Source organism: Calypte anna, chromosome 12 (genome assembly GCF_003957555.1).
Source record: "Calypte anna isolate BGI_N300 chromosome 12, bCalAnn1_v1.p, whole genome shotgun sequence".
In the NCBI taxonomy this organism is placed as follows: domain Eukaryota; kingdom Metazoa; phylum Chordata; class Aves; order Apodiformes; family Trochilidae; genus Calypte; species Calypte anna.
In genome coordinates, this window is record NC_044258.1 from 4080273 (window position 1) to 4100021 (window position 19749).

At 35.5% G+C, this 19749-nt stretch overlaps 2 protein-coding genes across 2 annotated transcripts in view; one reads left to right on the forward strand and one right to left on the reverse strand.

Moving 5' to 3' along the window:
* CENPP (centromere protein P) overlaps nucleotides 1–19749 on the reverse strand; it is a 123193-nt gene that overhangs the window by 23633 nt on the left and 79811 nt on the right. The gene's annotated exons all lie outside the window — the stretch shown is intronic.
* On the forward strand, nucleotides 410–18073 carry ECM2 (extracellular matrix protein 2). Its single transcript, XM_008498941.2, has 10 exons — nucleotides 410–574; nucleotides 3941–4248; nucleotides 9122–9310; nucleotides 10552–11025; nucleotides 11330–11445; nucleotides 11938–12073; nucleotides 13302–13459; nucleotides 14544–14683; nucleotides 15771–16097; nucleotides 16843–18073. Exons 2-10 carry the CDS (start codon nucleotides 3954–3956, stop codon nucleotides 17048–17050), a joined length of 2043 nt encoding a protein of 680 aa, XP_008497163.2. The 5' UTR covers nucleotides 410–574; nucleotides 3941–3953; the 3' UTR covers nucleotides 17051–18073.

Below are 19749 nucleotides of genomic sequence, written 5' to 3' on the forward strand. Positions count from 1 at the left end.
GCTAAAGCTTCAACAAAAAGGGTAACGGGAAGGAGCAGGTTAAGAAAACATGAACTGAAGAGAGAGGTTTTAATTTTAGTAAATGTTTTGCTGTTAAAGTTACACTCCCCAAAATATATTATCTCTGTAAAACAGTAAATGTACATTAAAACCATGCCACCAAGAAACGAAATTTCTAAAGACATAGACCAGTACTGATCAAAATACATTTTTTTTGTGTGTCTTTTGAAAACACTCTATTTTCCTTATGAAACTGTAAGTACTTAAAGAGAATTTCCAGCTGTGCCTTGTCAGCCTCCGGACCGACCATATTGTGCTGCTTTTCATTTTCCTGAAGTGAGCTTTTTAGTTCTCCGAGTAACAGTATTAGCTGATTCTCTGCACACAGAGCAGAGCAGCGCTTTGTCCCCAGGGGAAGAAGCTATTTCAGACTTAACTAAGGAATCATCTAACATGTTTCAACAATCCCTACTCTTTCTCTGTTTGTTTTAAAGATATCACTGTGATTTTATTCCATTTGCAACTGGAGACTAAATGACACCAAGCAGAATCTGCTGTTAGGTTAGATTCCAAGGTAAAACGTTTTACATTTTAAATTACTGCTTAAAGCATGGTGTTGAATGGCTTTAAACTACATGTTAACTTTGCAAATATGTTTGAAATAATATCAGCTATATTTAGCAATACTGAACAGAACTGCTTTTCTAGATAAAGTATGCAATACCAGTTGATCTGCTTTTTGTTTGGTATGAATGTTTGCCATGCACTTCAAGCTTAAACTAACTGAAAGTGACATTAGTTTTGCTGGTACAGCTAAATGTACCCATTTCTATGCAATAAATATAAAGAAGAGCATGTGAAAAATCTTGGTAAATCAATTTAACCCCTGTGTACCACGAGAAATAACCTTGATATCTTAGAAAGATGTTTGAATTTAGACTGCATAGATAAAGGTAGATTATTTAATAAATTCTGATGCTCTGGTATTTCTGAAGGATCTCGGCTTTAAAAATTAACTATTTCTGCTAACATAATTGCAAAATGACAGATGCTGAACTTATTGAAGAGAAACATTTTGAAAGCTGCAAACTACTGAACACATTGCCTGGTGAAAGTAATAAAGATGCTTACACACACTATGCACAATATAAATATTTATGAGCAAAATGAAAAAGCTGTGCAGCCATGTTGAGAGTATCTGACAACATAAAGATTTAATAATTTCATTATATTATCTATCTATAGTTTATTTTGATCTGTAATCATTATTACAAAAGTAATGTGAGTATAATAGGTTGAATTTTTCACCAATTAAAAATTGGCTGGCACTATACTAAATCTAAGTTCCTGATTGATAAACTGAGGATTTGAGCCATGGTCAATAAAGGCCCAATCCATTCAAGGCCTTTTTCATGTGTGACACTCACAAATTGGGCCTTAAAATGTGAGACAGCACTTAGTTAATAAGTCAAGGCAAGAAACCTAGAAACATAGCTCAATATTTTGCATGGAAGGAACATAGTTTGATTGAAAGCAGCAGTATTAAGTTTTCAATATGGAAAATAAACTGAGTGTGAAATATATATTAATATATGTACATATATAAACACATCTATGAACATGATTAGTTTATTAAGGGATTATTTGGGAGGGTTGATTTCTGTTTGTTAAATTGTTTTTTTTTAAGTTGCGATTATAAAGTATTTATGAAAAGGAGTTTTACTTTAAAGTAGCATTATTTGCTATAGAGTACTACTCTATATTGAAGTTAACAAAACCCTGAAACATAGTTTGTACATTAAATATAATTTACTTCACCCTGTGTTATTCCTTACTTTTAAAAATACATGCATAGGGAATGGAAAAGTATTTCAGTCATGCCTTTATGAGCCTCTGGTCACAGGAAGAATTGGTAAAGCATTAAAAAAAGCACAAATGTAATGTAGCAGCACTGTAACTACATAGTCATGGTACATTATAAAGTATACTGTAAAAAAGTGACCATAATTAAGATGTCACTAACTCAAGAGAATGAATACTTCAAGACTTTTCTTTGTATATGCAGTTTTCCCTAGGGGCACTTTGTGTGTTTCATTCAAACTTGTGGAACAGAAGTGTACTGTGTAATTTTATAGCCAGTCATTACCATGCAAGCAAGTTAGAAACCAGAGCCATTAGGTCACTGCAAACTGAAGTACTAAGACACAGGCATTTTCTGAGAAAGAACAGACATCAATGCAGAGTACAAGCTCCTGCATCTATAAGACATGTTAACTAATTGATGTAGGTAAAAGGCCAGTATAAACACTATGTATCATTTTGGTATAACTGATTTCTAATGAGTAAAAAGCAGTTAACTAAAGTGTGGATTAATTTCAGAGCCCTGCTATTACATGAGGCATTGGGTGGCTTTTTATGAGACTTGCATCTGAAATTCCCTTTATGTAGGAATAAAAGATCAGCTTAGTTAACAAAAAACTGCAAATACATATATGTTTTCTACAATAAATGAGTTGATCACAGAGACTGCAACATTAGAAAAAAGTCAAATCTCACTGTTTTAAGCCAACTGCCAACTTCCAATTTAAAAACAGAATATGAGAATTATGCTCTGGAAAGCATGAAAAATATTATAGTCATGTGCTTTAATATGTTAAAGATGTTAGCTGACTTGTACAAAAAACTTAAATTATATATAAATATAAATTGCCAAGATGCACAAACTTTTAAAAAACATCTGATTCCAGCAAAAGCACAGTTCAAATTCCTTCAAGACATAATATTATCCTGTATTTATACAACATAAGTTACTATAATAAGACTAATTCAAAAGTAAAAGATAAAAGCCTGACAAATGAACAGTTACAGAAAGCACGTTTTAATCCCCTCAAGACTTCCTTAGAGAAAAACCACAGCTATACTATGAGCCTAGTTTTGGACAAAAAGCCTAAGTGCTCTAAGTCTCAATTCTTCACTAATTCTCACCACCACAAGAGTATGATATGAGTGTCTTCAGGAGCTGCTGTTTCAATTAAAATTGGCCTTTAATTTTGAAAGAATTTTGCCTGGAGAGCTATGACAAATCATTAATAACTGTGGACATGCATAGGCTTATTTCCACACTGGTATTATAAGCCATTGCTGGATATGCTTTCTATGCAGTCCTGAACCTTTACTGCTTTGTTTTGGAATGCCACCTATTGGTGACAATAAAGGTAATTTTTCTGTCCAGAGCACAGGAAGGTATAAGATATTCAGTGATTCTGATTTTCTTATAAAGTAAATGCACACACTATAGATCAATCTTCTCAGACTCATAAAAACTTCTGCTGGAAAAGCAGATGTGGGATGTAACAAACAGTGCTATTGTGATCAAACTTCCAAAGGTCCTCAACTGCAGAACCAGAAAGATTCTGTTAAAGGAGAAGATTTCCAGAAACAGAAGCAAAAGTGACACCTCTTTTCATCTATGGTGAAAAATACCTTGCAGAGAAATGACAATATGTCACAGCATATAAGAAATGAACTGGGCATTTTCCTGTTACTTTGCCATTCCCAAGTTTAGAAGTTACAACAACCTGGGAAAACATTAGCAATCAAAAAAAAACCACGTTCAAATCAAAAGAAAACCTTTACTGCTCTCAAGATCTCCCTTGCTGGAAGCATTAACAGCTACTAAAGTACAAATGCCCAGTGGCACTGCAGTTAAGTGCAGCCCCAAATAGGAACATAGCACCTATGGGAATTTGGGTATTGCCCATCAAGGCAGAGAACCACAACACTCCAATTGGTTGCTTTACCTCTCACAAGGCAACTTCTTTCCTAAGGGGTAGCTTGGTTATACCAACCACACAGTGGTCCACCTGCCTTGAAAAGGGCGCCATGTGACTCACCTAATCCTAAAAGCTCTCTAATTTTCCTCTTTTTTTCCCCATTCCAGGATACTCTGAAATATGCAGGCTACATCCTTACTCTACTGTTTCCTTCTTGTCTCTCTTTGCACTGATTTTTCTCAAAATGAAGCCAGTGCACCTCTCAGGAGGCAGAGGAGAAGAATGCGCTACCGAGGAGTGAGGGGGAACTCCTCAGCAGGGCACAGGACCCCAAGAGAGCCAAGGATGAAGCTTCCAGCTCCTGTTGCTGTGCTGCCCAGCATACCTCTTATTAATACTGATGACAGTATGATGGGAGTATTTGACTCTCTGATAGGTTTGGGTGGACATGAATCCAGTTACAGTGTCTTACCAGGTAAGAAAAAAATCCTCTTCACTGTGAGAGGGCCAATTTTTCTCTTGATTTCTAATGAAACTTCTACACTCACGAAAGCTTTATTTTAGCTCTACTTGCAACATAGATTGAGATAAAAAACAATTACCCTTTTGCTAACATACTTTTGTTGCCTTTTATAATAACTTTGTGGTTAAAATATGGAGCTTTTTAATTATGTCAAAGACTTATAAAGAATGCTGGTTTGCCAGGTAACAGTCATATTTTCTACATTCTCATTTCATTTTAACTAATAAAAAATCTGTTGGGATATTTTCATAATTTCAAATGTGTAGCAAATTTGAAGGCCTGGCAAGAATTTCTTGCTCAATATATCTTTCAAGTCAATTAACATTTCACTGAAGTCCTGACACAAAAAACATCCATGTTATTTCAAATGGATTTAAGTTTTTGTCTTATTTTTGTAAAGCAGAATCCAAGCTACAATACAAACATGCAATATTTGAGTAGTAATTACTTTGTAACTAAGTAACAGACTTCAATAGTTGCAGTATGAAGCTTACATTAGAAACAAGACCCTTACCATGAACTAATCTAGGAGAGGAAAATCCAACTTGTTCAGCACAAGATCACTCTTCTGCTCCCTCTAGATCAAGAGCCCATATTTATTTAAAAGAAGTTAAATAATATTATTTATATAAAACTTGCATTTTATAGATCTAGAGGTGATCTAGAGGTTTTCAGAGTTCTGCATTCACATGTAGTATATGTTTTTTAAAGGGGAAGAGCATTTGGTATCTTAAGAAACAAACAAAAAGTCTAATTTCATTGTCTTTACTGAAACCTGTCACTGTAATCCTACCAGGCCTCCTCCAAAAAAAACATGACTAGGCAGGGATTGAGAACTGAGAGTTGCCAAGTGTACCTTTGGTCCTCAGTGCAGTAAGAAACATGAGAACTCTTGCTCTAGGATGTTTGTGATCTTATGTTCAAACCCCAGTTATGAACCAATTGAAAACTGTTGGGGTGCTAATAACATTTTATTTCTTTTCATTGAAAGAGATTCTAAGGTTGAAGAAAAGACACTGGGATGTTGTCAGGAACCAATATAAAGTCATGTGTGCTCTATGGTTAATAAATATAAAGACATAGACACTTCCATTCCAGCACCAAGAGCTCACCCACTGAGTAAAATACCTGTCATTTTATGAATTTTATTTAAAAAATAAGAATGCCCTGATCATCACTGTTCTTAATTAGACTGGAAATAATCTATTTTTATGAGTAAAAAGTTAAGCCTTTTAGTGTGTCACACAAGACATGACCACTGGGTTCACAGATCTCAACTTCAATGGAAAAACATATTTTAGTCACATTTTCTTAAAAATTACTATTTGTTCTGAGTTCTTACTTTCAGAAAGGCTGAACCGTTTCAAGTATTTTTAGAGAAAGGGGTTTTAATGGCAAAACTAGCAAAACTCTTGACTACAGCATTTCTAGTGTGTACCACATTATAATTCTCATGACACATACTACTAGTGCCAAGCTTGTAATTTAAAAATACTTCTTAAATCAAAGAGAGGAAAATATCACATAAATAGCATACGCTTCACTTAAGGTATTCATGTCATGCTGAAATAATGCATGGTTCTCCCCCTTCCCTCCCCACCCCATTTGTTTCTTTCTATCTGTACTTACATCCAAAAGCTGAGCTAAAACCACTGAAATCATTTCATTTGGAACTTCACGCTGAATTTACACCATATTTCCAAAGGTTAAAAGTCCTGTGCTCATCTGCCAAAGACTTGAACCACAAGGTATTTTTTAGTCTAGCTTTTAAAGTTCAAAATGTTTTCAAGTCCATGTCAGATTTGGAAAAAACAGAGCCTGTTAAATAATAGAACATTACTATTAATCATGCTTCAGAACAGAAGAAAATGAAATCCAAAATTTCATTATCATTCTCCTAGCTACCTATTTTGTTCTCAGAAGCCTTAAAACAATTTATGGATCATCATATGCAGGATGAAAACGAACACTTCACAAGTTTAACAGTAACTGCTCATATCTCCTTCCTGAATCATTGAAATGAAATGAAGCAGTTCACACAGCATCAGATAACCTGCAGCTGTGTGTCCTTTACAGAGGACAGCCTGCCCGTTCAGCAGTGCAGGTGAGGATGAGCACAGCTGCCCTTTTCCTTGTGCTTCTGATCCTGCCCTTCTCCCTGCTGGTACCACCATGCTCAAGTTAAGCAGTGGAGAGGAAGCTGAAGGAGCACAACACCACAGCCTGGACTCTGTCTCACAGGGGTTACGTGAATCCAGTAGAGTGCCAAATAGCAGTTCTGCAAGGCAATGAACAGGTACTTCTTTGCCCTTGGGCACACACACTTGGCCTCTCTTTTTAAGGAACTCTCGGGTCACAGAAAAAACAGATGATTCATGTAAAGAAGTTTGCAGAGGCCAAAGCCTGATAATCCCTATCTTTACCTCATTCAGCCAGGATTTGCACCAACTTCAGATACCATGTAGTAGTGAAATCAAAACAAAGAATTTAAGGAAGCATAGAAGAATTTCCATCTCAAGCCAGATATGTTTTCCCAGAACAGCTGATGGTTTACTGTTTAGCATGGGAAAATGTAGTGTTCTTTTTTTATTTCCTTTGGTGATTATTTGAAAGAAATATTGTGGCTTCCTGGCAAGCACATAAAAAACAGAAGTCAGGATCCAGCAAACAGTTGGATTATAAGATACCTGGGTAGAATGACAAGGGACTTACAGCCAACTAACATTTGGTTTGGGCTAACTCAGTTCCTCTTTCAGCTAATGTGGCTTGAGTTGATTAGAGAATGACTTTATGTGGCTGAAAAATGCATCCACATCCTGGACCTTTGCAAAAACAAGATGCAACTGTTTGAAAAAACAATTTGGCTTCCTTTCCATCCTGAGAGTAACTTAAATCAAACGAGCATTTTTAGAAATCTCAGGAATACAGATGAGCATCCAAACAGGATGAGTCTGATAACTAATTTTTATTCTAGAAAACAGGTTCATATCCAATGGTTTTTAAATAGAAGGGCAAAGAAATACCTTTGTTAGGAAGCTGAAAGCAGGACTGCCTTGAAGGACTTTGCAAAATGCCTCATTTTGAGTCAAGTATTAATTCCAGAGAGATTTCAATCCAGATATTTGCAATTGTCTTGACAGGACATTTAGTGACTATCCCCTTAAAACTGAACAACCAAACATGGAGCAGGGCGGAGTGTGGGAAAACAAACCCTGAAAACAATCCCTCCAAAGACAATTTGTCTGTTGCAAATGAAAGCCTCTTACATGAAAACGCAGTTGAGATAAGGTTTTTCCACTGTAGTAAACAATTATCATCTAATAGAGGAAGTCAAACCACATGGGAAAAGAGGAATTTTTATTTTATTTTTTTTATTCACAGGAAAGTACACAGTAAGTTAGAAGTGGCCTTTCAGCTTGAAACTAACACTTCAGCAATGTATTCTGACATTTATTAAAAACGGGAAAGGAAGGTGTGCAGGGAAAACACATTCTCACCAAATTCAGAGGTAGACTCAAAAATAGGAAGAGATCTGCTGCATGGGATCTATCAACCTTGCCTTTCCTTCTTTCAAAAGGCTGGAAAAAAAAGCATGGTAACAGGCAATGTTTATCCTGAGGAGGATGAGAATTGGATGAGAACTGCCCAGGGAAACTTTTGCTGAGGTAGATTCCATCACTGGGAGGAGAGACAGACTTTGAGCAGTGTCCTTCCCAAGTCTTTCTGCTCTAAAAAGAACTCCTCTACTGAATATCTGAGTATAGCTTACAATATAAATATCTCCTATATTTCTTTAATTTTTTTACTGGTACATAGGGGAATTACTTTTTTATTTATGTTTTGGTTTTGGTTTGTTCTGTTTTTCTTTGGTTTTTTTGCTTTGTGACTCACATCCAAAAACTTTGGAGATGAAGTATTTATTAGCACAAGTTGTTGAAGCTTGCTCCTTTCCTAGAAAAGATGCTTTTTTCAAGCTACAGGCAAAGAGATGTTTCCTATCTTACCAGTCATTACAGATTTGAGTTCACTTCCATTTAGCCTATATATGGTCACTGTGAATTGAATATTGTTATCTTCCTGGTTCCACCAAGTCTTAACAAAACTTTCTCATTAATGTGCAAGATAATAGAAAAGGTGTCTAGTGCACAAGAGAGAAAAAGAGGGGAGTCCGGAAAAAAATATTCTCAATTTCTGCATAATTTCTTTAAACTCTGTTGCGATGAAAACTTTTGCCTCTTTCTCAACTGTATCTATGCACAGCTTTCATTGAGATCTGGGATTTCTGCTGCCCATTTCTAAGGATGGAGAGGAAAGAGAAGCTGCCATGCAAAAGACCCTCAGAATCCAACCATCTAGATAGAATTTTCCCATTTTAGGAATATCTCTGAGCTTGACTAATTCAAGACTGTTTCCAGAAGACAGCTGGTAAGGGTCCTCATCAGCTGGCTAGGAAGCGGGGGAAATGAATTGTTACGATGACTGCCTGAAACAGGGGGAGCAGACAAAGAGAGAGACAGAGACCCACACTCAGTTTTCACTGTGATGCTGTAAGGAGGTAACTGCTACATAGACGTTGTGTGCCTCCCTCTTGATTGCCGTCACAGCTACGAGGTCAAGAACCAAACAGGGACTGAAGATTAAGGTGAAGAAAATAGAGCAATAAAACTTAAGGAGTAAGGATAAGATACTTAGAATAGGGTGTATTTTGCATATTTTCAAAGTGACAGCAAAATAGTGGTGCTTCTTTCCAAAGTTGTACATAAACAATATTGGTTTTATTTCAGTTTAAGCTATTCAACTGCAATTTTCTATTTTCTTTTCTTAGGAAAGAAGGGGCATTGCACAGCTAATGGGATGATTATGTATGACAAAGCTGTTTGGTCTCCCAAGCCCTGTGTTACTTGTCTCTGTTCAAAAGGAGAAGTGATATGTGATACAACCATGTGCCACCCTCTGAAATGTCCCAAAACTAGAATACCTGAAGGAGAATGCTGCCCGGTTTGTTCTGATACTGGTACAGTACATGATAATATTTTTACTATATTAAACATATCTCATAGAATACCTAACAAAAATGTTACATTTATCAGAGATTACAAGGTGCACACATCACATGTTATAGAGAAAACAAGTCCTGATTTACATGATCAGAGGTCTTCATAATTTCTTTTAATTACCTTCAGTTTCTTAGAGCATACAGGCTGTTAGATGAGTTTGATATAATATTTAAAGAAAAAATAATGTTCAGTCTGCAATAGTAAAGATAATGACATTCTTCTCCCCAACCCCCATTCTGCTTCTTCCCTCCTGGTTACACTTTACATTCCACTTATATTTATAAATAATCAATAGCTAGTAGCCATTATTAATGTATCAGACACACATAAGAAACCTCATACAGTTCCACAGACTGATACATCTTTGTTAGTAAACTCACAAGAGAGACAACAAAACTACCTTGCTTTCTTCTTCATAAGAAAATAAAATCAGTATCTTTATAAAGAAAGGGAATGGAGTAGATAAAGAAGATTTCCTTCTCCTACTCTGCCAAGTCTTCCCCTAAGTCTGCCAAGTACTGAACGTAGCCTCCTCTTAGCATAAAAATATTATTTAGCCTCATATGTATGTGCACTTATGTGACACACACAGATGCACTGAGAAACATCATAGAAATTAATGTAGAAGTAGCAGCCATGTTGCCTGAAACCTTTAAAATCTCTTAAAAAATTAATTGCTCTGTTGTACGAAGAAAAGCTGTGTTTTGGTAAAAGAGTTGACATATTTCTCTTCTTAGTTCCCCACTAGCAGCCTCTTACACAGAACAAGTCTTAACCTTTATGAACCTTAACCTTTATGAATTTTATTCAGCTTACTTTCACTCCCAGACACATTCTTTTTCCTGTTTCAGACATTTCCATCAACACAATAAACACAACAAACAAAAAACCACAATTGAGATATTAGTTCACAAAGGAAGATAATGAGGGCTATATTAACTTTCCCCCCTTTTTTTCTGGAGTTGCAGTAAACCATATCTACCTACAAACTGGTCTGTACCCTTGGCTCAGTCATTTCTCAAAGTATGCCATGTAGCAATAGAAGACTACATTTTCATTCTTTCAAGTCATATTGTAAGGAGAATACTACTCTTCTATAGCTACCAGATTTTACTATGTGAAGAGAAAAAAGTTTATTAAAACTTTAGTTTCATGTCCCAACCTTTTTTTTGTTGTTGTTGTCATTGTCTCTGGTTAGCCTCCTCCTTAGATTCAAGTATTATTTCACTGGATGACATAAGCGAGTTGTCTGGTGATTCTCCAGAACCCAAAGACCTTGACATCATCAATGTATTGTCACCACCAACTATTGGAAAAGATGAAAAGCTTGAACCAGAAGTCATAGAGATTAAAGACAAAGCAGGTCGCAAAAAAGATAAGAGAAGAAGAAGGAAAGGCAAAAAAAATCGACGGAAGTCTAAAGGCTATCACAGAGAAAAGAAGACTATCACAAGAAAGGATGCTGCTGAAGAAGAAATACAAGATGAAAGTGATGAAGACAATGAGACTTCCAGAATGCCACCTCATGTCCCAATTCCTGTTCCACCCATAGAAGCTCCTCCTTTGCCGTCTGGATGTTCCACCTCAGACACCACAATAAGCTGCATTAATGCCAAACTTAGACAAATCCCACCAATCTCAGACCCAGATCTAACAAGTCTAGACCTTACAGGTAAATAATAGATCTACTTTGCATGACTTTTCTCATGAAGTAACATTATCCAATCTCAAATGCAGTTGACAGCAGTGTTAATACTTTGTTATTCCTTATCACATAAATGTATTAATGAATTTTACAGCTAAGCCAATAAAACAAAAAGTTAATGTTAAATTTGCTTGTGTTTAGATACTAATATGAATATACTTACATACAATTATGGGTACAAATATTCTTATGTTTTCTATGTACAATACAACACAAGTCAGACGAATACTGTAATTCACACTTCTAACTGTTTTCTTGAATTCTGTCCCAGGAAATAGCATCACTGCTATCTCAGATGATGCATTCAATGGGATCCCTAATTTGGAGTGGATTGACCTAAGTAAAAATAATATTACCTCTCCTGGCATAGGTCCAAAAGCATTCAAAGTAAGAAAGCCTATTCTACTGTTCTGTGCCTAATTATTGCTTAAAGTTTTCCCTGCTTTTCAGTGTATGGATCTAAACCAATTGCACCCACTAACTGTTACAATTGTATAATTACAAAACAGTTAAACCTGGCTTTTCAGGAAATCTCTCATCATAATCTAGAGTATCTAGAGATCTTTTAATAACATTGTCCACGTATTAAATGTTAAACAATAAGAGACAGAAAACTCTGATATTGTATCAGTTGCGGTTGATATGGTCACTCAAGCTCTTTGGTTACACATTACCTTAACTGGAACCTTTGCTATTGTTTAGCAAAAAGAAAACAATTAATTAGATTGATAAAACCTTTTTTGTTGTCATTCAAATCACTGGATACTGCTGAAAACCATCTAAAAGTGTTTAAAGAAAATATTAATCATGATTGCACTATATGTTTAACCATTTCTTTTACATCTTGATAATCTGATCTTCTTCATTCCCATGATTAAGATCCTGAAAAAGCTGAAACGTTTGTATTTGGATGGAAATATGCTGGTACATATTCCCTCTGGACTGCCATCAACTTTGGAAGAAATAAAAATAAATGACAACCACCTTCATGCCATTGATGAAGATGGCTTACAAGGTATTACTAAAACTAATATCAATCATCTGAACAGATAAAGACAAATTAGAAAATGTTGAACCCAATGCATCTGTTTTGATTTAACCAGAAAAATAATTGCTTGCTTTTAAGTACCATGTTTTCAAAAGGTAACAACAACTGAAGGATTTGCATTACGAAGTCTTTTATGTTTTCCCTTCTTATGCAACTGCTACTCTCCCAAAGCAGCACATAAATCAGGTTACTAAATAGAGATGGATTTGCAGTATGTATAAGATACCTACTCTCCTGACCTGTAACCTGATCACTTTGTGTGATGAAACTATATTAACTATTTTTAAATTGCATGAAAGTGATCAGAATCTGATGTGCATGAAAAATAAGGCAGAATGTAACTGGAATTAACTGTGACCATTTAAGGGAAGCTAAGTGTGGGTTGATACAAAAAAACCAAGCAAACAAAGTAACCCAGACCAAAAAAACCCCATTTGTATCACAATTTGTCTGACTTCTTTTGCTTCCTTTCCTTTCCTGCTGATAGGGTTCCCCTTTAAACTGGATCAGTTTTGCAACACAGCTCACCATGGAGCAATATAAATGCCTGAGCTAAGAAAAAGAACCCTTAGGCCAAAAGTTGCAAGAGCTTTTTAATTTAAAATCATCTAACTGCTCTGTTAGGAGGAGCTATAGAAAGCTTCTGTTAAAAGTTATTTGGATCAGTGCATGACTAACTTGTAATATGAAATTGTATTATTGCCTGACCAACACTGGTTTCTTCTTTGACCTGATTTTGGACGGCAGAGGAGAAGGAACAGTATAATCCACAAAGGGTTCTCAGCAGAGAACAGAGCAGGTGGTTGAAAGGAGTAAAGCAGGAACGGGAATGCATGAGCCCAAGGAAGGAGTAACAGAGCCACTATCACATAAGTGCCTGGAGACCCCCCCAGGCCATTGCACGAAGGTCAGCACCCACACAGTATTCCAAACATCATCTGCACATAACCATGAAGTAATAACTCCTAAAGCTGTAGAGCTATAAATAAAGCTTTAGTCAATCTCCTAAATTCTACAAACTAACAAACAAAATACTTCTATGTTTATGAGACAGTAAATTAAAATAATTTCACTACATTTCTTCATTGCTGTGAACTGACCTGAGTAATGTTTAAGAGGATTAAATTTTAAACATGGGTTTTAACAAGCTATGAGATGGCAGTAACTAACAGAAATTCCAACTTTTTCTTCTCAGGTTTAAAGAACTTGGTCACCCTGGAATTAGAAGGAAATAAACTTAGTGAAGCAAATGTCAGTCCTTTGGCCTTTTATCCTTTGAAGAGTCTCTCTTATTTGCGACTGGGAAGAAATAAATTTCGGATTATCCCACAAGGTCTCCCTGCCACTCTTGAGGTAAAACCAAAACAAACAAAAGGAAAAAAAAATAATGCAAACAAGAAAGCTTCATCTTCCCAGACATTTTCGTTATAGGTTTTTTTTTTTTCTACCTACTGTCTATCATCCAGTAGAGCTAAATTTAAGTTCAATACATTTATTTTTAGCTAGACTAAAAATTTTTATTCCCAAATCACTATTCCTAGGAATTTACTTGTATACCAACCACTTATATGCAATTTCCATCCAAAAAACCAACAATTTTTTTTCTGCAGCTACTCCACTACCTGCTCACTCATATGCTAATTTTTTCTCTTTTTCACTTCATTCCTCTCCTTGATGAAACACTGAACACCTGCAGAAAATTTTTCTACATTCCATACGCTTTGGGAACATTTTGTTTTAAATCAACACCTAATAAATTCACAGACATTGCTTTTCAGGCTACCTACTTGCTTTTCTCTTTTCCCAAAGCCTTCCTTTGCAGGTCCTAAATTCCATTTCAGGTCCTATATGTATTTTAGTCATTTCTCCATTTATATTTCATATTGTATTTCTCTGACATTGCAAGCCATTATCATGAACTTAATCTGTGTAAAACACACAAATTTTACATGTTGCCAACTCACAGGGTTAAAGTTTTAAAACCATTAACATCTTATATTCCTTCAAATCTGAAAGTTTCAAAGCCCCTGAGTGCCAAGCAAAAATATTAAGAAAGCAAAACTCAATATTTTTCTCACTAGTGGACTTACAAGACAAAAAAACCCAAACACCTTCTTGCAGTCTCATCACTCTCACATTATACTCCCTTACTCTGTACAACTTCAGGCAAGAGAAACAATGAAATTGTTTTTCAACTTGGTCTTTCAAAGCAATCTGCATTCCCCCCAAATGACAAAACAAAACAGCTGCTTTGAAAAACTGTTTCTTGAAGTCATGCTACAGCTACAAAATGACTCATTCAGATTCTCATTGCTTTGTCCAGAAATTAATAGATAAATAAGGAGGATAATATGGAGGACAGCTGCATTTTGAATTTTCAATGGGATAGAACTGCATATTTTGCTTTCACAGATTTTCTTTCCAAATGCACTTACAGGAGCTATACCTTGAAAATAATCAAATCGAAGAAGTCTCAGAAATTTGCTTTAACCATACAAAACACATAAATGTCATTGTGCTAAAGCATAACAAATTAGAAGAGCACAGAATAGCACCTTTGGCTTGGATAAACCAAGAGTAAGTATAAATAATTTAAAATTTTATTTTCTCTGTTGAGAGAGTCAGATAATGAAATAAACATTTATACTTAATTACTTTTAATTCAAAATATTTTGATTTGCTCGCTTTCTTAAGCTAATTTGTCTTAATTTCCTTTGCATAAATTATATAACCCAGGAAGTATTCAGTCAGCTTTAAAACAAAGATCTGGCACCCCCAGTCTGTACTGTAACAACATAAAAGTCTATCGAATCAAGAAATGAACCTTCATTACCAATAATACTCCATACAATTATAGGATAATATGGTATCAATATATCATTATCTCACAGATAATTTAAGAATAATTTAATACTGTCCTAGCCTTATTGCCCCCTGGAATAAAAATTACAAAAGTAAATAAGATGAAGGGAAGACTGTACAGCTGCACTGTGTAAGAGCAGACCCCAAGCAGCAAAAGCAATGAGAATGAAAGCAGCAGAAGCCAATACTGCTTCTGATTCTTCCAGTAACTGATTTTCTAAGCTATGCAGTGTGCCTTGCCATAACCTCTAACAGTTGATTCCTGGATTTGCAAACTACTTAATCTGAAAGCCACAACATTGCTAACAGCTTCTCTGGAAGTGCTGCACATTGGAATTATTCTAAAGAAGCCATTCCCAAAACAATTCCATTTCTTCCATTTCAATGGGCTTTAGAATAAAATTTACAAATCCATGTCAATGGGGTAACCACTGAAGTCCCAAGCTTATTCTGTTTTCAGTATAACTGATGACTGCAGTTCTCCAGTGCTTATCAGTAACAGATCAGACCCTTGGGTTTCTTTGATTCAACCTTCTCCCTGTATGATTACTGTAGATTTTTTCCCATCAAGTGAATCATTGGGCTCAATTGACAGTAACTTCAATCCTTTCTGTTCCCAGAGTAGTTATGCCTGACCATGTTCCAGAAAATGCATTCTGTTCCATTAGCAGCAACAAATTTCCCTTTGAAATTTAGTTTCCTTGTAATCAATCATATTAAGCATTATTTTGTACAGCATGTGGCATTATCAGTGCAGTATGCTATGTTTTCATCTCCATTTTTTTTTCCTCCTTTAATGCAGGAACTTGGAATCAATTGATCTCTCTTACAATAAATTATATCATGTTCCCTCCTATTTGCCAAAATCTTTACTACATCTGATACTTATAGGAAATCAGATTGAAAGAATTCCCGGATATGTCTTTGGTCACATGAAGCCAGGGCTGGAGTATCTCTACCTGTCCTATAACAAACTTACTGATGATGGAATAGATCCAGTATCATTTTTTGGAGCATACCACTCTCTGAGAGAGTTGTTTTTGGATCACAATGAATTAAAGTCTGTACCATTTGGAATTGATGAGATGCAAAAACTGCGCTACCTAAGATTGAACAATAATAAAATAAGGTAATTTCCAAGCTCTTTGTTACATTAATGGCATTAAAATAAACATCAGAAGACATGCTGTGTTTTAACAACTTTTAAAGTAAATATTTAAAAAAAAATCTGAAGGAAGAGCTAGATCCTGTATTTTCTACTGCAGTATTTCTGCATATAACAAGAGCAAAATGAGAGTTCACCCTTCCACATAGTGGCTAAAAATGCTCACAAAGCTGCTGAACATCAGTTCCCTCCAGGAAATTACTCCGTAATATTACTTGGGCCTCATGTCCACCAGGGCAGCTACAACTGCACAGGCACAGCAAGGTACCAGCTTTTCTGCCCTCGAACCAAGAACCCAAAAACTGGTTACAAAATCAATGGCAGGAGTCACCAGCTGCTGCTTCTCAGCAGGCTTTGGACAGCCCCAGCTGCAAAGTTACCCATTCTCTCTAATCCTTCTGTACTGGTTACAAAGCAAAGTAATGATTGACAGTGAATCTTGTTTGGGATAGACAAAGTTTCCATTCAGAAACATTTGGCAATACTTTTCTCAGGAAAATTAAGTATGTGGGATAAGTGAGTAAACAAAACAAGGAGAGAATTTTAGAAAGAATTACTTGCAGAAGACCTCAATAAGCACATTATTGAGAAAATTTAAAGTACTGATTAAGATTTTCAAATCTCTAAATAATCACCATATCTAAAATAAATTATGAAGTTATGAATTATATTGAATAATAAAAATGCAATTCCTCCCACAATGTCACAGGACTGTCCCTCCGGAACGCATCTGCAGGACTCATACAAATGGTGATGACGTTCATGAGAAAAGTGAAGAGGAGGAGAATGAAGAGTCACTTTTGGAACATGTTCATCTTGAAAACAACTATATCAACACAAGACAGCTATCACCACATGTATTTCCATGCATAAGATCCTATTGCAGTATTGTTCTCAAACCGCAGATGATCAAATGAACACCCAACTTTTGTATTGCAACCCCTATTCTCTAGAAACACAGCTTTATTTATTCTCTGCTTCTATCCAGTCTGCTTATTTCTGATTTAAGCCCTTCTTACTACTGTAAGACACATCATATTATCTACTGAACTAAGGTAGCAGTGTATTTCTCAAGATAGATTCATTATAAAAATATTAGATGTAAAAATAGAAGCTCAAGATTATGTAACATTATTTCTACTGAGATAAATTCTACACAATAGATCCCAGACAGACACTCCACAAGATCAGGTTTTAGAAAAGAATCTAACTAAACCCCAATTTGGGCTTGTCTTATTTGATTAACTGAATTTAAAGCATGTTAAATGGTGCCACCAGCTTTAAAATTATGGCAAATGAAAGTCCTTGAGCTATGAACATTCTATCAGTGCAAGAATTCAAATATCTCTCATATTTATGGAAATCTACAGTCCTTTCTTTCTGGTAGAAATTGATTACAGGCCACTGGTAAGTCATGATTCTTCAAGCAATTACTTTTCACTTTCTCCTAGGCTATTCTGTAAGGCATAAAAAAAAAAAGTGCACTGTTTTCTTTAGTACCCTTTGTATGCTGCCTAATAGTTTCTTCCTCAGGATGGATTGGAACAGCAGGTGAAATGGGATTAAAAAGAAAAAGGATTAAAGAGCCTGTAGGAGCTGTAAGCAAATAAAACCTTCCAATGACACACATTAACTACCAAACTGTAATTTTATTGCCCTTATTCCACAGGTGAGGGTTTCACCATTTTCCACACACCCCAAACTACTGCCAACAGCCACACTATCTAACCAGCATAAGCAGCATACTGTTCACACAGCGTTTAACAGTGAAGGAGCTTTTTTTTTTAGCATATTGTAAACAGCATATACGAACAGCTGAGGTTTTGTTTTCTCTGAAGCTATAAAGAAAATAAATAAATAAAACCACATTGTTTTATCTCGAAGTTCTCTCTTCCTCAAACAAACTATTGCTTGGAAGGGACAATGATACTTCTGTGAGTCAAAATATAATGCATTCGTGTAATAAACAATCCTAAGATATGTGGATTGCTTTGGCTATTTTGTTTGGTAAAGTATCGGCAGCAGTAGCAATTTGCTACATTTGGTAAAGAACGGTGAACAGGCTGAGTTTTTACACAGTGCTTTGGGGAATTTGATTTCATTGCTTGTACACTTCCAACATTTGACTCCTTCCTTCCTTTTTGACTTCAGCTAATACTTGTGCTAATAGTTCTTTGTCCTTGTCAAACAGCACTATGTTTTCAAACTACTGTTTTGAGAGACTAAAAAGCCTAAATTATTAAAATGAATACTTCTAGTTTATTGCTAAATAGCTTCCTACTTTGCAACACTGCTAAGCAGTGCTTTCAGAATCTTTACTAAGCGTTTTGAATACAGAAATTAACCCAAGGAGTTATTTCCAGATAAACAAGCAGTAATACGACCATTTTATGCATTCTTATAGTAAATATAAGCAAACCCCAGTTATTGCAATTATTTTTATTCAGATAGAATAGCTATCCAAACATTCATACTTGTAATACACACTAAGAAACTTCTTCTGCATTAGCATGGGATAGCCCTGCTAAAGACTTATTGTTACCATTAGCAAACTTTTTTTCTCCCATATGTTCTTTTTCAATTTTAGATATCATAATGAATTTTATGCAAGTCATTTGTGTAAGATTTTTTTTGCTTTGGTCAGTTAATACAATGAATATTAAGATTGCCTAAAAGTAAGCTGTGGTAAGTTGTTCCTATAAGATGCACTCAGTAACATAACGTGATCCAAAGCAAAGGTATGGTGCAAATATAATGGAACAGCAGTAAAACAGAGACTGAAGGAAAACCATTTTGGAAGGAGAACAAAACAGTAGCAGAAGACCAAGAAGGAGAAAGAGCCAAGGGATGAAGGATATGCAACAACTGGATGCTTCCTTACTTAAGAAATGCACGGGCAATTAAACTCGAAGAACATTTCCATATGTCAAATGTAAGCAGTTTAAGTCTGGTCACTCTTTGGAACCACCAACTAATTGGAAGTGAAAAGGACTTTCTTATAAAAAAATTCCACTATTTTTAACACTGAGCTTTCAAGTATTTTATAAACAAAGTAAATCGGATTGTCACCACTCTACAGCTTGTTAAAGTGAGACACTGAAAAAACCTGTCCATTCTTGGTTAAGGCAACTGTAGGAACAAATTCAGAATCTTTGGACACCAGTAGGATAAAAACACACAAGTTTAACTCAACACAAAATGTCTACAGGTACTGCTTATTCTCTAAAACATATATGAGCAAATAATTTTTTTTCACAGAATCACAGAATTGACACAGCTGAAAAAGACCTCTAAGATCACTGAGTTCAACAGTCAATCCCGAAAAAATCACCATGCCCACTAGAACATCTCTGAAAGTAGCACAAGTACATGTTTTCTGATTGGTTGTTAAGCCAGACAAGTAACTGTTTTGACAAACAATTAGATCTCAGTAGATGCAAAGAAGTACTCTCATTTCTCCTCTTCTCCAGTAGTACTGTGTTTATATTCCAGTAGTACTGTGTGTATATGGTTTTCAGAGAGCAGACTACAGGCAGTAAATATTTGGAACATGAGAAAATACCACCAAAGTAGTTCTACACAATAAACCTAATGATTTTATATATGGAGTAGTTTT